This window comes from Octodon degus, unplaced genomic scaffold (genome assembly GCF_000260255.1).
Source record: "Octodon degus isolate 3935 unplaced genomic scaffold, OctDeg1.0 scaffold00005, whole genome shotgun sequence".
In the NCBI taxonomy this organism is placed as follows: domain Eukaryota; kingdom Metazoa; phylum Chordata; class Mammalia; order Rodentia; family Octodontidae; genus Octodon; species Octodon degus.
The window spans coordinates 18,157,767-18,174,352 of NW_004524581.1; the positions used below are offsets into that span (position 1 = coordinate 18,157,767).

The 16,586-nt window shown below is 56.7% G+C and overlaps 1 protein-coding gene across 5 annotated transcripts in view; it reads left to right on the forward strand.

The window, feature by feature from the left end:
* Positions 1 to 16,586, forward strand: part of Zmiz1 (zinc finger MIZ-type containing 1) — a 193,413-nt gene that overhangs the window by 86,624 nt on the left and 90,203 nt on the right. For all 5 annotated transcript variants that reach the window (XM_004624081.2, XM_023719073.1, XM_023719072.1 and 2 more), the window contains exon 5: positions 13,272 to 13,380. In XM_004624081.2, the coding sequence (XP_004624138.1) occupies positions 13,321 to 13,380 (60 nt within the window). In that variant the 5' untranslated portion in view covers positions 13,272 to 13,320. The remainder of the gene's footprint in view (positions 1 to 13,271; positions 13,381 to 16,586) is intronic.

The window sequence follows — 16,586 nt, forward strand, 5'->3', positions numbered from 1 at the left end:
GGGAGTCTGAGCTGGAGGAGGAGGAGGAGCTGAGACACTTGCTGTGCCCGGCCAGCAAGAGACACCTCAGAAGGGCGGGCCAGGCAGGGTACTGTGGGGCGGCCTAGGGATTCCTATCACCCGACCCTTGGGGACGTGTGTGTGTGTGTGTGTGTGTGTGTGTGTGTGTGTGTTATGTGCGCACATGCACGTGCGCATGTATGCGTGCTGGTGTGCATGTACCTTTCTTGAAAGCCAAGCACTTCGTTACGCTTACCTACTCCTCCCAGTGTTGCTGGGGACAAGTCTAGCCCCCCGTTTGGAGACCAAAAAGACAGACCTCCGAGAGGATAGGCACGCTGGCCCGGGTCATCCAGCATGCCAGGGCAGACCTGAACCGAGCTTACCCTGTGACCTACGCTGTGCTGCCCTTGCTCTCTGGTGCTCAGGACAGGGTAGCACTGAATGTGTCACCGTAGATCTCGAGGAAGCCGGTGGCTGGACAGAGCATTGCAGGTGGAGCTTGGGGACAATGTGCTTCTTATGTGTTGCTTTATAGTCACAGTGATGGGATGGCTTGGAGGAGGCAGTGAACAGAACACCCAGAGTGTGGCAGCCCTGGCCTCCCAGGGTCCATTTCTATGCAAGCTACAGTGGCTGAGTGCCAGAAAGGGAAGCTATCACCTCGGGGAGATAGGTAAGGGCCTGGCAGTTACAGGGCGTGCCCCACCACCTGAGCAGGGGCGGGAGCAGAGCTGGTGGTCCCTGTGCCAGGAGAGGCCAGGAGGACCATAGGGCTGTTGCAGGCCAGTCACTCGGGAACTGGGCTATCTGGTCAGCTCTGCCGAGGTGGCCACCAGTCCTGGGTGAGCTGGCCCGACTGCTGGCAACCAGAGAGACCTCTGGGAGCTGACCCGTGGTCTCCTGCAGGCCCCAGGGAGCAGAGGGAGCTGGGGCAAGGCCTGCCTGTTCTTGGGAATTCAGTGTGTCTGCCTGCTGTAAGTGCCTCGATAAGGAAGATTTGTGGGTGAGATTTGCAATTCTGCTTTCTTCGAGGTTATAAATCAGTCGTATGCACATACTCTGAGCAATGCGGGCTGGGGCCTTACACACTCAAGTACACGTGTGCACACAGGTGCACACCCCACCGGCACACAGACCCAGTGCAGGCTCTGTTCCTCCTAGACAAGAGAAGGGTTCTTTAGAGTGTTACTCTGTAAGAAGAGGAAACCGAGACCCCAGTATTGCCTGCCCTACAGGGTCCCAGAGCCCTGCAGTTTTCAGGCATAGGTGGGGGGCGAGGCAGGGTCACTGTGGTTGGTGAAGCAGTGTGCCCTGTGGATTTCCATATGAGCTCTGGAGTCTGCTAACGGAGTTCACACCTCAGCTTCCGTGTCCCCATCTGTGAAGTGGGGCTATTTATAGCAACGGACTTCACTCGAGAGTTGATAGACTGAAGTAATGCATGTAGGATGCTTGCAACAGTTCAAAGCAAACAGCGAGAAACTGGGGAGGCTTGGCCGTCACCCTCTTCATCACCCGGTGGTCATCACTGGCCCATTGTGTCCTCGGGTTTTGTGTCCAGTGGGGGTTGGAAGCTAGCTGTGCGAGCTTAGAACAACTACTGACTCCGCCTGAAGCTCCAACCCTGGAGCTGTGGAGCAGGCTGTTACTACCCAGGACATCAGAGGACTGTTCTGGGCCCAGGAGGGGGGCTTCGGGAAAGGGGCTGTGGGCTGGACCTCTTGGTGACAGATCACAGAATGTACCAAAGAGGCGGCTGAGGGTGAATTCCAGGAACTGGAGGGAAGGGACCATGGTCCACGAAGTCCCTCCTGCCTGCTGACTCTCCGTGTACCCTCCCCTGACGCTTGTGCCGCAAGCCCAAGAAGGGGCTGTGGGGGCTGTAGCTGCGACTCAAGGCTCTGCCCGCACTTACTGGGTGGCCTTGTTAGGTCGCTGAGCCTCTCCACTCCCCCGAGGGAGGGATAATTGTGCCCACCTTGGTGGGCAGCTGGTGAGAGTTAAATGAGGTGATGCACATAGGGCACTTAGCCCGGCTCGCCGTGGTGGCTGGCTAAGTGCTCCGACAGCGTGATCGCTGCCCCTCCTGCCTCCTCACTCTCTCCCCTCCACCCCTCCCTTCTCCAACCTGACGCACCGTCAAATGCATCTCTCAGGCCAAACATTTCAATATTTCTCTCTGGGAAAATGGGCTTTCAATCCAGGAACATCTCCAGAGCCACCGCAAATAAGCATGGATGGCAGAAGATGACTTGTAAAAAAGCCGACCTGCTCTGTGCTGAGTCGGCCCCCCCTTTGCCCACCACCCCACCAGGAAGTGCATTGTGCACCGTGCCTGGTCCCGGGCTGGGCCTTTGCCTCCTGCCAGTCTGGGTCTTTATGGCTTCCAGGGGGCCCTCAAGTACTGGCAGAAGCAGGATGGCTTCCAAGCTGTTTCTGGCATTTTTACCTGCTCAGCCATGAAGCCCTGGAAAGCCATGAATCTGGGGATGAGTAGCTGCTTGCACGAGGCAGAGGCGGGGACTGGCATCTGTGTTTGTGCAGAGCTGACATCTTTTCACGCTTTCCGGGATGGGGGTGGGGGTGCTTGGCCTCAAGCGGATAATCATGGGGGAGTATCTCAGGCCAAGTCTGGTGTCCCATCCGAACTTTGGAGGCTGGACTTCCTGGTTGCCAGGGCAACCAGTGTTTCCCGGGAAAGATACCACAGTGCTTCGGCTGCTAAGATGCCCCCCAAGACCCCCAAAACGATTCCCTGTGAAAGCGTCCAGTCAGCAGCACCCTGCCTCCTCCCTGAGCCTGCTAAAATGATAGAAAATGAAGTCTGCCCCTGACCTTGTGTCTCTCACCTCTTTTTAAAACATTCCACTGCAGTACAAGGACATGTTTTGTTTTTTCATATTTATCTTCCTCCTGTGCCAGCTGGGGCTCCATGTCTTTCTCTCGTCTTGTTGACTGAAGCCAGAAGGGAAAGGACTTCCATGTCTTTTTTTCTCCCCCCCCCCCCATTCAGCTGTCAGAAAAAATAAACAAGCAGGTTTATATTTGGAAAGCAGAGGGTCTCAGCCACCAGATCGCTATGTCCGGTGTAGGTCACGCCCTTGATGTCCCCACCTGCACAAGGGCTTGAAATAGGATCTGCAGATTTGCAGAGGGGTGGGGTGCTTGGAGCAGACCTGGCTGTACTTGTAGGGACTCTTAAATGCCACCAGAGGATCATGGGTGATCCCACACAGGCTGATGGCTCTGGGCCTTGGGAGAGAGAGTTTTAGGAAAAAAATATTTAAATAAATAGCTTGGAGTGACCGGGACCAGCCAGGGTCCATGCTAGGGTCCCTTTCACCCTTTGCAGACAGGACTCTAGGCCTCCTGATTGGCTAAGAAGGAGACCCAGGCAAACCTGAAGCCAGGCCGGAGGATCCGGTCGAGGAAGGGAAAGAAGATGAAGGGATCTAGGTTCAAACCCGACTAGGCCCCTCACCCTTTGGAGAGGACTCTCTCGCTGGCTGCCTGACACCAGAGCCCTCCCTCCCTCCTTGCCCTCCCCTGTGTGGCCTACGCTTCCTTCTACCCTAGGGCCACTTTGTTTTGGTAATCTGAGCAGTTAATTTTTCACCTAAAAGTGACTCCCTGTTCCGTAAATAATTTTAAACAAATTCTGTTCCCCGTCCCTGCACTTCCAGGGGTGAAAAACATGAGCCAGCTGGGTTTTCTTCCATCGTCGGCAGACTGGGCCGCAGGCAGTACGTGCTGAGGTGGCTGTGCACGGGCTACTGTGGGTCTAGCACGCCACCTGGGCCAACACGGATGGAGGCACAAGACTGGGCCAAAGTCCGAGGAAGCCCCTCCCGGGCTCTCAAGCCCTTTCTGCCCCTGTTGTGCATTTCCAATGGATCGTTCCTGTTGATTCCTGAAACCCTGTCAGATCTTGCTATTAGCATGAGGCTCTCATAGTGTAGAGTAAACTAATGAATTACAGCATGATTACACAGCACATAATTAACTTTGTAATTAATATGCAACTGCCACTTAAGCTAAAACACTGCTTATACAGACGTACGGCAATAGTAAATCACAGGTCAGAAATAGCACTTTGGAATTTTCAAAAGAATGAACGTAAGCACAGAATCACTTAAAGGCAGCAGGGCAAGTTAATTAAAAAGCAGATGAGTTGTAAGGTTCTATTCTCTTTCAATACCTTCTCCTTTAAGAAAGACCCCCATAGCTGTGTGTGGTGGTGCATGTCTGTAATCCCAGCACTCTGGGAGGCCGAGGCAGGAAGAGTGCAAGTTTAAGCCCAATCTGGGCAACTTGGTGATTTAGCGAGACCCTGTCTCAAAATAAAAGGGTAAGAGTACAGTACAGTACAGTACAGTATAGGTTCGATTCCAAGGAAGGAAGGCAGGCAAGAAGACAGGCCCCTAGCCAGATCTGGCCAAAAGGATCTTGGACATGTGGTTTCATTTCCAAAATAAGACAAGTCTCCCTTGCCCAGCCCCTACCAGCAGGTGGGAGGGAACAGCTTGTGTGTCTGCCCCTGGAACATAGGCTTTGGGAATCAGAGATGCCATATTCCTTTTTGTCCCCTGTCATCTTCACCTGGACCCTACTGCCCCAAAGCCAGAGTAGAGGAGCTGAGTGCTCAGTCGCGGGGTACCATGGGGCCAGGCTGGATGCAAACCTTGGTGAGCTTGCAGCCTGTAGAGCTGTGCGTGAGGCGAAGGCCTTCAAACTGCATCAAATCCAGGTTCCGTCCCAGCAGCTCACTGCCCAGCTGTGTGGCCTTGTGCTAGTCACAGACCCACTCTGAGCCTCTGTGGCCCTAGGGCTGGGCATGGAGGCCCACCCCCACGTGAGAATGCGGTGAAGCGACGTATGCAGCACTGTGCATACTGTCACTGAGTTCCCAGGGGATGGGCTACTGGGCACTGAAGTCGCACTGACCAGGATTTGAACTCCAGCCTTGGCCTTTGGGCAGCGTCTCGCTCCATAGTTCAGGCGACCTTGACTTAACTTGCAGCAATCCTCCTGCCTCAGCCTCTGGAATGTCAGGATTACAGGCTTGTGGGCCACCGCACCAGGCCACCCTTGTCTGTCTGATCTCCGCAAGCTTGAAGGTCCGTAGGTATGTTCAGCCTTCCTTTTCCTGTCAGGAGATGGTGCTGATCACTGTATCACTGTATTGTTGTAAGGCTCACCTGGGGCCTGGCGGACAGCAGATAAGGAAGGCCACACCTGGGCTCATTATTATTCACAGCTGCCAGGGGAGGTGTCACTGGGCTGTGGAGGACTGTCCAGCTCTGCAGCTCTGGGGAGACAACGCTCGCAGCCGGGACCACCTGGGTCCCTTGGGCCACGGTGCCCTGTGCCCTGTGCCCTGGCCACAGAACGCTGTGCTTGGGTGGGGAGGGGAGGAGACAGTATCCTCAGCCTCCACCAGCACCTCCTGTTATCCTCACGCTCATCTTTGCCCTATTGGGAGGTAGCCTGGGCCCCCCTTCCAATCTCAGCTGGGCTGGGGAATGTGGGGGTGCCAGACCTCCCTAAGAGGGCAGTGAAGGAGGACATGTCCTGGGTCCAAGATCCAGGACTCCCCTCTTCTCCTGGTTTCTCTTACCAAGGACTGTCGGGGGATCCGGTTCAGCCAGAGCCTCGGTGGGAGCTGGGAGTTTCCTACTTCAGCCCCCCTGGCACCCCTCCTGGGTGGCCTAGCAACACCCCTTGCCTCTGTACCCCATGGAGCCTCCATTGAGGTTGGCATTTCTCCAAGTGACTTACAGAAGGCATGAATCTTTTTTATTTTTTTAATTTGGTATAGATTCTCACTACACAGCTCGGACTCATAGTGATACTCCTGTCTCAGCCTCCCCAGTGCTGGGAGTACTGGCATGCACCACCGTGCCCAGTCTCAGTGTCTGGCTCAGTGTGCCTGGGGTGGGACCAGCACAGCATGTGGTGCCAGGGATTGAACCCCGGTCCCTGCACTTGCCTAAGCGGGTGCTTAGCCCACTGAGCTATCTTACCAGCTTGAGAAATAAATCTTAAGACGTGTTCTATGAAAGTTGTCCCATGCCCCCTTGACTTTAGGAAGAGGCCAACATTTCGAGACCCATCCCTGCCAGGAGCATCAGTAGCCTCCCCAGCAGGACAGGACTGGGCAGATGGCACTGGTCTCCCTGCTTAGGAGCCTTTCTTCACGGAGGGAACCCTGACACCTCGGGCCGCAGTGTCACCTCTCTGGCCTGCAGGGCACAGTTCACCTGGGCATCTAGGCCATCACAGAGGGCCTCATATGTCCAAAGCTCTTGGCCTGGCCCTTTTGCCCACTGAGCAGCTTTGCCAGAAGCCTGGCTGGTGGGCACACACAGGTCCCCGTCGCGTCATCAGTCCTGACCACTCGTATCCTCAGAGGCCCCTGGGGGAGGGACAGCAAGAGCCAGCACGTGCCCCCTGGTGCATTGTCCTGTGAGCTCCTGTCATCATCCCAGAAACTGTAAGGTTTAAAAGAAATAGGTTTAAAAACTAGTTTTTTGCTTTGTTTGAAAATCCTTAGCATGGGGGGTGGTCAACCCCGAAACACCAGTCTCTGCCTGTTTCTGTCTTCTGATGCAGAAGCCAAGGACTGGGAGCTCCAGCCACGCCTCTGCTGGTGCTGTCTGGGGATGACCCCATGTGTGGTCCATCCCTGGGGCTCTCAGATTCAAAGGATCCTGGCCTGACTCTGTGCAGGGAAAGAGCTCAAAATCAGGAGTTGAAAGTCTTCATATGGGTCTGCCTGCTGTTCAGGCTAAGCAATCTGTCTCCCTTCTCAGATAGATCACCAGAGTCTTCAACCAGGGACCAGTACCAGGTGATTACAGATGGCTAGACAAAAGTGTGAGCAAAGGATTGGCTGGGCATGTCTAGCCTCCGTGGGAGAGTGCAGTAAGCGATTAGCCATGCCTGCCCTGAGTGCAGATGGTGGCCGTGGTGGCTACCATCTCTGTGCCCCGTGGTCCTTCTGAGTTTGTCCAGCTCTGTCATTCCTGGGGGAATGCTGTTGGCCCTGTCCTGCCTGGAGCTCCAGGAATGCCAAGTGGCTGGAGTTGGAGGTTGAGTAGAGAAGAACTAGTCAAAAATCATTCTTTGCTGGAGATAGCGGCCCACACCTATAATCCTAGCTGCTCCAGAGGCTAAGACAGGAAAATCCAAAGTTAGAGGCCAGCCTGAGTAACTGATTGAAACCCTGACTCAAAAAGTAATATAAAATAGAGAGGCCCATGGAGGTAGCTGAATGCTCCCTAGGTTCAAACCCCAGTCCCAGGGGTCAGGGAAACAAATTCACTTCTTGTTCCTAGAGCTAGAACTGCACCAACACCCAAGGCTCCTGAGAGCCTCCCAACAGGGCCGAGACCTTGCCCCACCTCCAGCCTCACCCTGCCCCATGTGTCTGAGCCTCTGGAATAGCAGACAAGAGCCTGAGCACAGCCAGCAGAGCTCTCTGTTAGTGCTGGTGGCCTGAGCCCACCTTGGACCTGTGTGTCAGGCCTGGCTCGCCACCTCTGCCACAGAAACGGCTGCCTTCCCCACCCTCAGGGAAGCTGGGCCCAGGGAGCAGACCTGCCCTGTTCCTGTGGAGACCACAAGGCACAAGGCCTGGGCTCTGCAGTGAGGCCTGGTGCTGCCACTCCATGCCTGTGTGACCCTGAGCAAGGCCTTCAGATCTCTGTGCGCCTCACTTCTTGGTCAGTGACAGGGATAGCGTGGCCACATCACTGTGGAGTTACATGTCTCAAGTGAGCTGACCTGGAGAGTCTTGCATCTGGCTTACTTCAGTTTCCTACTTTCTTCATTTGTCTTTCCACTCTGAAGAAGTAAACCCAAGTGCAGTAGGATGAAAGGATGCCCAAGATGACCGTCCTGGGCTGAGGTCAGCCCTCCAGGGCACAAGGCTGTCAAAGGAGCTGAAGTCAGGGACTGATGTGTGCCCGGAATATGGCAGGAAGGTTTGGCCTCCGGGCAGCAGCCTGGGTCTGCGGGGCATCCTGCAGCCTCAAGAGACAGGGCACACTCAGCGCAGCCCGATGTCCTGCCCACATGGCCAGGGTCACTCTGTTGGCGTGACCTTCCCCAGAACTCACCAGCTGCTCTGTGTTGCCAGGGGAGGCCTGGCTTTATAAATTCCATGGTGTAAATCCACACTCTTGCCTTGGGGGGCACCGTCCTGAGTGACTGTACTAGCCAAGCCCCATGGGGCAGCTGGAAGGGAAGGGCTAGCTCTTCCTGTGTAGCCATTGAGGATGTCATTGAGGAGACAGGCTTCTACAGCCCCTGGCCAGAGGGCCTGGCTCCCAGCCCCCACCTACCAGGCCACCCTGTGCACAACCGGCACCTGACCACTGCCTGGCCCCAGTGGGAAACAACTGGTCCGGCAGCTGCTGTCCCCCACCCCCAGCTCCTGTCCGGCTGCCTCCTCCTGCCTTCCCTGGGCAGAGCCCCAAAGTCGGAGTCACTCTCGTCCTAGTGTCTACTCGGCCCCTACCCCTGCCTCCGCTTCCTGGGTGCATGCCGAGCAGCCTGCTGAGGGTTAGGAGTGGACATCTGCCTGCCGGGGGCCTGGGACAGGTCCTGCACCTCTAATTTAACTTCACTGTAAGTGTCATTCACCTGTGCTCATTGTCTTCGTCCAGAAACCTCACTAGGGAAATGTAAAAGGCTTGCTTGGTGACCAGCTGATGCCATCCATGTCCCACCAGTGGCTCACACGTTGTTCTTGGGAACTTCGGGTGGCTGGCCTCGCTGCAGTCCCAGGATCCTCTGGTTACGGCCGGGTCGCTGGGCCTCCGCCTTCAGCCACACTGCATCATGTGCACGCATAGTGACGCTCAAGCATCCGTCCAGCTGTCTATGCGTGGAATGAGCACCTGCTGGGTGCCGGGCTGCTCGCTGAGCCCAGGGCAGGCTCACCTGCGGCACTCCCCAGATGCTGGGGAGATGGAGGCAAAGATAGCTGTGATCTAGCACCGCTGGGGTGGGGCGCAAGGGGCAGGGATGGGAGTGCATGGCTCCGCCGAAGTTGGCAGCGGAACCAGCCCTGATGCATGGCAAGGGCTGCATTCTCTGAGCTGATATGCAAACGTGACCATGGGCGTCAGAGCTAGAGCTCGGTCTGTGCGGCAGCCAGCAGCCCAAGTGGGCAGTAAGCACGTGAGTACCCCCAGGAGTGGTGGGAGGTGGGGCAGGCCAAGGAGGACCGTGAGGGTGCTGGCTCAGGCAGAGCAACAGACCCTGGAGCCTAAGATGTCTGTCCCTCTCCGTGTCTGAAGCTGATGGGATACAGAGCAGGGTGGGTCCAGGGGGCCCAGGATCTCCCCCAGCCAAGCTTCAGGTCCTGCCTGGATCGCCAGCCTTGACCACGTCTGGGAGTGCAGCCTTTGCTCCCCCAAGGCTGTAGGCAGAGTTCTGCCGCCGCTGGCACCACTCGCCCCAGGGGACCGGAGCTGCAGGTGTGCACGGCGATTGAATCATTTCTGCACACCGCTGCTCACACAGCTCCCGGGGGGCCCGCCACTTGCCTGTGCAAGCTGTCTCGAGATGTGTGTGCCTGCGTGCATCTGGGCCAGCGGCCCGTGTGTGCATGTACCTGCTTGAAGTACGCAGAGGGATGCGTAGGCAGCTGCTACACACACACACACACACACACACACACACACACACACACACAGAGCATGGTGTGCAAATGCCTCTCCTGGGTGTTCTGCATACCAGTGAGCTAGTGAGGCCCAAAATGTGTGTGCACTCACACAGCGGCAGGTCACACTGCCACCTCCCGGGAAGCTCCCTGTGGTGGGCTTTTCACCCTTGGGGCAGTCAGAGCACCCTGACTTCCAGGGAGGGGCTGTCCCAGGTCCTTTGCCTCCCTCAGTCTTGGGAGCTGAGTGCCCTACTTAGAACAACCACTTTCTCTGTTCTCTCTCTGCCAAGGAGCATGCAGGAGAGCTTGGTCCCCAGGCCCTGCAGCCTACGTGCCCAGTAGCACTAACTCCCTGGGCCTTGCTAGGGGTGGGAAGTGCGGCTCCACCCCCACCCCTGTGAGCCAAGCCCCCATCACCGTCCAAAAGCTTCTGTATGTGCAGTCAATCCCAGTGGAGCTTAAGGCACACAGCAAAGTGCAGTGCGCCCAAGGGGCGTGTCTGTGGGCGCCGGATCTGCTTAGCAGGGATAGTTTTGAAGCCAAGTATCTTTTCCTGTCAAGGTGGAGTTTTCCAAGCAGCTCACACTCGACACAGGAAGCCTCAGATGTGGAGTCTGAGGGGCTGCCAGAGGCCAACCTCTGTGTCCCTGTACAGGTGGGGAGACTGAGGCCCAGGGCTGCGCTCTGACAGAAGAGGCTTCAAGGTCCTGAGCCAGGCTGAGTCACACGATGACACCCACCTAGGGTCAGATAAGCAGCACCCAGGGAGCTGAGGCTGTGGGTGCAGGACAGTGAGCTGCTAGGAGGTATCCCAGGCCTCCCTGTGTGCTGGAGCAATGAGGAGACTCTTGAGAGGCTTGAAGGCCAGGCTGCGCCACCCAGAGCTCCCACAGCCGAGGGCGACCTCTGCTGGCCGCCAAGCGCTGCCACCTCCAGCCCCAGCCAGCGCTTGCAGCTTGGGCAGAGAAGGCCTTGGAAACCCACCTGGCTTTGGTCAGAGTGGGGGAAACAAGGACATCTCTTAGGGTCTGGTCACAGCTGTAGCCCAGCAATTTCTCAGCTGTGTGTGCTTGGACCAGTCGTGTCACTGACCTGGACCTGTGTCCAGGACCTTGCCTGCTGCCAGACCCCAGGTGGAAACAAAGGCGGTGTCAGCGCACCCCTCGCAAGCTCCGCTCTCCTGTCTTCATGCCTGACACCCCAGCCTTTAAGGCCTTGTCCCATGTGCTGGGGGGACCACGTCCCAGCCCACGCATTCCTGGCACTGACCACTCCATTTCTGGCCACCCCTCTCAGTTCAGCAACATCACCCCCCATGGCCTCCTTATTCAGCGGCATGTTCGTGTGCACAGAACACCCACGGGCCATGTTGTCTCCTCCGGCCTCCTGATCACAGATGGCCCAGGCCTGTTGTGATTCCTGCAGCATGCAGCTGCAGGTTCAGAGAGCAGGAGGGACGCCAGTGTCGCCTTAGGCCAGGGGCAGCCCAGGCGTCGTTGAACCCAGAAGCCAGTTCAGTTCAGCTTTGGCCTGCAGAGAGGCTTGCCCAGGAGCAGATACAGACAGGGACTTGGATGGTTCTGTCCTTGCTTTGCATGCTCTCTCTCTCCCTCCTTCCCTCCCTTCCTTCCCTCCCTCCCTCCAAGGGCTCACTGCATTCCATGCTGGCCTTGAACTCACTATGTAGCCCAGGCTGGCTTTGAACTTGGACCCCTCCTGCCCATAACCCGCCCCCAGTACTGGGATAAAGTGAGGCTGAGCCACCTGTTCAGGCGCAACGGCAACCCTGAGCCCTCACTGGCCAGGTAGGTCTGGGGACTGGAGCTTGTAGACATGCTCCAGTCCTGCCTTCAGGCTGTCCAGTCCTAAGAAGGGGAAACCTGGGCCCTCTGGGCAGTTAGCTTTGCCAGCAGTGCCCCCTGCTGGCTGCCTGGGCCCTGCAGGCCTTTCTGCCTGTGGCCTGGAGACTCGCTGAGGACTGCTCTTCTTGGGGTTTCCCTTCAGGCTCCCTGGCCAGTCACTGAGCTGACCTGACATAGGGGGTCTTTTGTTGTTCTATTTTCTCCTTAGCCACCCCAGAGATTGAGCCAAGGGCTTTTGCTCTGTCTTGCACCCTGGCCCCTTCTTTTAACAGTTTTGAGGGAGGGTCTCACCAAATTGTTGCATTTCCCAGGCCGGGCCCCAATTTGTAATCCCCCTGCCTGAGTCTCTCAAAGTGCGGATTACCACTGCACGTAGTCTGGTGCAGTGTCCTTGTCCGCTGTGGAAACTGCACTCTGGATTTGGCCCCTGGCTGCAGTGGGACATTGGGACATTGGGATGGGTGTGGAGGTGTGGATGAGTATGGACAGACTGGCACTGGGGTAGGTTGGCAACACACAAGGAAGCAGCCAGGCATCAGGGAGAGAAATGTGTGGTGAGCATAGGAAGGGTCAGCAGGGGTGGGGTATGGATTTAGGGCCCAACCTCTGCCTTTCCCCTCTTGCCAGAAAGCCCTGGATAAAGCATTCTCAGAAGGACAAATGTATAAAACAGCCTAGCCTTTCCGGTATGTTGTTAAGTGTGAAGGCACACGTGTATGGTGTGCGAATATTGAAGGTCCTTCTGGTAACCCGGAAACAACTTCTGGTTCTGTCATATCAGGCTGGTGGGGAGCCCGCCTGTGGATGGGACCTGGCTCCAGGAGCCTGTGTCACCTGAGCAGGCCTGGCCTGGGACAGCCCTTGGCAGGGCACTGGCATTGGACATTAGTGGGATAATTTCTTGTACCTTGGAGTACTGTACAGCTGTTAGAAATGGAGAAGGCCCTCCCAGCCTGTGCTCTTCCGCGGCCACGGGGACTGGGCAGCTCTCGGGCCTCATGTCCTCAGCCTCCCGGAGTGGGAGTGAAGAGTGAAAGGGAGAACGTATATGGACGCTCATCCATACCTAGGAGTGTCCGTAAAGGGGACGTCTGTTGACACGCAGGGGATGAGGGTAGGAGAGAGACCAGGGGCTGCTGTGCAGCCCTGCATGGGACCCATGAGTCTGAGGCAGGAACGCGGCCCCTGAGCAGTGGTGGGTGGGCATGCGCCACCTGGCACTGCTGCTGTAGCTCCCTTGGGTGACCTGGGGGTGTGTGTGGGCTTTCTAGAACGGAGGGAGCCTCCTCCTGGTAGTCTTGGTGACAGGCAGGAAATAGAACCCCTCACCTGTCACTGGTTGTGAAGCCAGAGGGGCTCAAGGAAGGCATGGGGTGTTTGTGATTGGGGACACACACAGCAGTGCATGTGTGGCAAAGGCTGACACATAGGGAGGTCCTGTCTTGTGTATACACACACGTGCACACACACGCACGCACGCACACTCAGCTATGTCCACGAGCCTCAGCATGAGGTGCCCCCACAGAGTTGCAAACTATGTGCATTTGCAGCACCACCCCCTCTGCTGCCCTCAGCCTGGGTTGTCCCCCAGCTGTATTCCCCGTGGAGGTGGCCAGGGGCAAGAGGCCTTAGAGTATAAAGAGGGCCCTGGCCCTTCCAGTGTGGGAGCTGGGGTTTAGGGAAGGCTGAATGGGGAACAGGCCTAGCCAGTGACCTCTCCTTTTTCCACACAGGCTGGACGACGTTCATGGCTCTCGGGTAGAGCCCAGCGACACGGCCAGGATGAATTCTATGGACAGGCACATCCAGCAGACCAACGACCGACTGCAGTGTATCAAGCAGGTGGGGGCGTGCTTGCACTGGCAGGATGGGCTGGGCGGGCCATGGCAGGGAATGTGGACTCGAGCCAGTGCCCAGACTCCCCGAGGAACCTGCCTGCTGAGAACAGGGACCAGCCAAATGCTAAAATTACACATGCTTGGCTTTTGAATCCAGTCCCTTCCCTGCTGTGTGACTGTGGGTCAGTGTGATGCCCTCCCTGGGCTCTGCTGATGTGTTCTGGGCTGGGATGGGAGTGCAGTGAAACCCTAACCTTACCACCTCCCTGCCCTGACCGCAACGCCCTGCCTCCGCCCCAGCTATTGGTCAATAAACATTACAAGAGAAGAGGAGAAAGTCCTGGAGAGTTAATTTTAAAAAAAATTTTATCATCATTGTTACTGTTATTATTGGGTCTTGGGTACCAGGTCTGGCTCCATAGTTTAGGCTGGCCTTGAACGCCCTGTGTAGCCCACCATGGTCTTGAATTCACAGTGGTCCTCTTGCTTCGGCCTCCTGAGTATTAGGATTATATGTATGCACCACCATGCCTGGCAAGTAAATTATTTTATAGCAAAGGGAGTGACAGAGAGGGAAAGGAGTAGCCTAAAGTCACACAACCCCACACTGTGGCACTGGTGCTGGGCGGGGTGGGGGGATGTCCTCCTGCTGCAACCCCAGCACACATGCTGTTCACTGGGCTCCCTACTCTGGATTGGTGGGAGGTGGGCCTGTCCAAGGGCGCCCCCAGTGGTAGCCGTGAAAAGCACACCCAGAGACCATAGAGTCAGGTGCAGAGGCCCCAGGATGAGTCCTCAAGGCCCTGTGTCCCCGGAGATCTCAGGCTGGACACTTTGTTTCTCTGAGCCTCCGTTTCCCATGCGTTACATGGGGCCTACAGGCCTCCCTGATAGGTTGCTGGGAGATACTGTGGGTGACACACATCATCCAGCCCTGGCCCCGGGCAATTTGATGGCAGTGGTGATCTGTCCCCAGTATCACAGCGTATGTGGTGGTACAGCTCAGGGACCCTGCCTTCAGCTCAGAGCTGGGACAACAGAGCCCCTGGACATCCCCTGAGGCACTGAGGCTCCCTGTGGGGGGAGGAGCCCCATGGGTCCTTAAGTCCCTAGGCAGAGCCACCTCAGACACCAACACAGCTCTGAGCAGAGGAGACTGGGGAAGACTTGTGACAGATGGAACTGGGACCCCAGCCCCAGGCACCCGTTCATGCCTCCATGCCTAGTCATGGGATACAATCCAGACCCACACCTGCATCTGCTCCTCAGCGGCACTGGCCATTACCCCAGCCCCAGCAGCAGTCCTGCGCACAGCTCCTCCTGAGACCTGTCTCTCAGCTTTCCCGCCTGCTCTGCCACCTGGAGACAGGGGCCCTTCTTACCTGGCTCTTGCCCTGCAGCAACCTCAGCACTGGGCACACAGCTCAGATTTATAGGCCCGCAGGGCTGCGTCCTCCCCATACCTAGGAACCACTCATCCATGATTAAACTGCCACATCTCAACTCTCACCTGTAATTCCAGCACTCTGGGAGGCTGAGGCAGGAAAATTGTGTGTTTGAGCAATTTAAAGAGTGACAAGGACCTTGTCTCAGAGTTAAACATGAAAAGGGATGGAGGTGTAGTTCAGCACAATGGCCCAGGATCAAAAAGCGCAAAGTTGCAGCGTCCCTTTGCTTGACCTGTGGAAAGCACATTGAAAGGGAATGGGTGCTGGGCAGTAGTGTTGGAACCCCAGCTGCCTGCCTTGCATGCACTCACACATGAGCCCTGTGTTCATGTGTGAACACAAGCAAGTTATTGGGTGCCCGCCGAGTGCTCAAGCGCTCCCTGAACCCTGCACCTCCCTTCCAGCTCTTCCTTCTGGTCATACACATACACGCTGAGGGCGCTGAGTCTGGCCTGCCACCCAGTGCAGGGAGTAGCTTCAGGTATTTGGAAGAGTATGGAGTAGGGTGGTCTCACAAATAGAGATAGAAGGGAGTGGATGGGTGAGTAGATGGATGGACATCTGGGTGGTAGTTAGGTGGGTGCTGGACAGAAATGATGGATGGGAGAATGGGTGGATGGGTGGAGGAGTGGGCAGCTAGATGACTTCTGGATGAATGGGTAGACAGGTAGGTGAATGAATGGGTGGTTGAGAGATAGATGGAGTAGCAAATGGATGAATGATTGGGTGGACGAGTATGTAGATGGATGAGTGGATTGATCCATTTTTGATGGATAGATGGACACAGACAGATGCATGGATGGACAGACCATTTAATTCACGGATGGATGCCTACATGGGCAGCGGGGTGTGATGAACGCATTGCTTCTTGAATAGCCAGCCCTGACCTAGGCAGTGTGGCCCTGCTCTCATCTGCCAGAAGGGTCAGTAGCCGTGGGTTGTGGCTGCGTCCTCTCAGGGGTCGTGGAGGTGGGCAGGCTTTCTGGTGAGGCAGAGCATCCACCACTGCCCACCCCAGCTGGATCCTGTACCTCTGGTCCAGCCTGCATTCCCATCCCAAAACAGGTTGGGCCCTCCCTGTCCCCAGGGTCCCTTGGGCAGTGACCAGGTGGCTAACCTGGTAGACAGAGAGGCATCCCTGAGACAGGCAGCTGCCACCCACCTTTCCTGCAGAGCCACCCCATGCCAGCTTTCAGGGTTCCAGAGGAGAGCAGGAGGCCATTTCTACCCTCTGAGCACTCCAGAGAAACCAAGATTAGAGGCTCACGCAGAAGGAACAGCTATCCCCAGGCACCACTCTGTCACAGCTCCTCACACACACCATTTCTAGCCTTGGCCCCAGCCCCACAAGCTGTCACCACCCCACTTTGCAGACAGGTTCTAAAGCTCCGTGGTGCTCCCAGGGCTGCTTGCTGCAGAGGCTGAGCGGGTTGGGCCCAGGTGTGTCCTGCACATATTGCGAACCACTTGGGCTCTCTGGGCGCCGAAGCCACCTCATAGTGGAAAGGAGTGATGATGGCACATAGAGAGGAGGGCGCTCAGCGAAGCCACAGAGCTGCTGTCCCACTGCCTGCTCAGGGTGTGCCGGGCATACGCTGCATCTATGGGACTCGCCCCCTGAGCAGGCTGGCAGGGCAGGGACGAGGATCTCGGGCTGGCAAGACATGGAGGCCAGGTGTGGTGCACACACCTGGAATCTCAGCACTTGGGAGGCTGAGGCAGCAGACGTGAGTTCAAACCACCCAGGGCTACATAGCAAGAC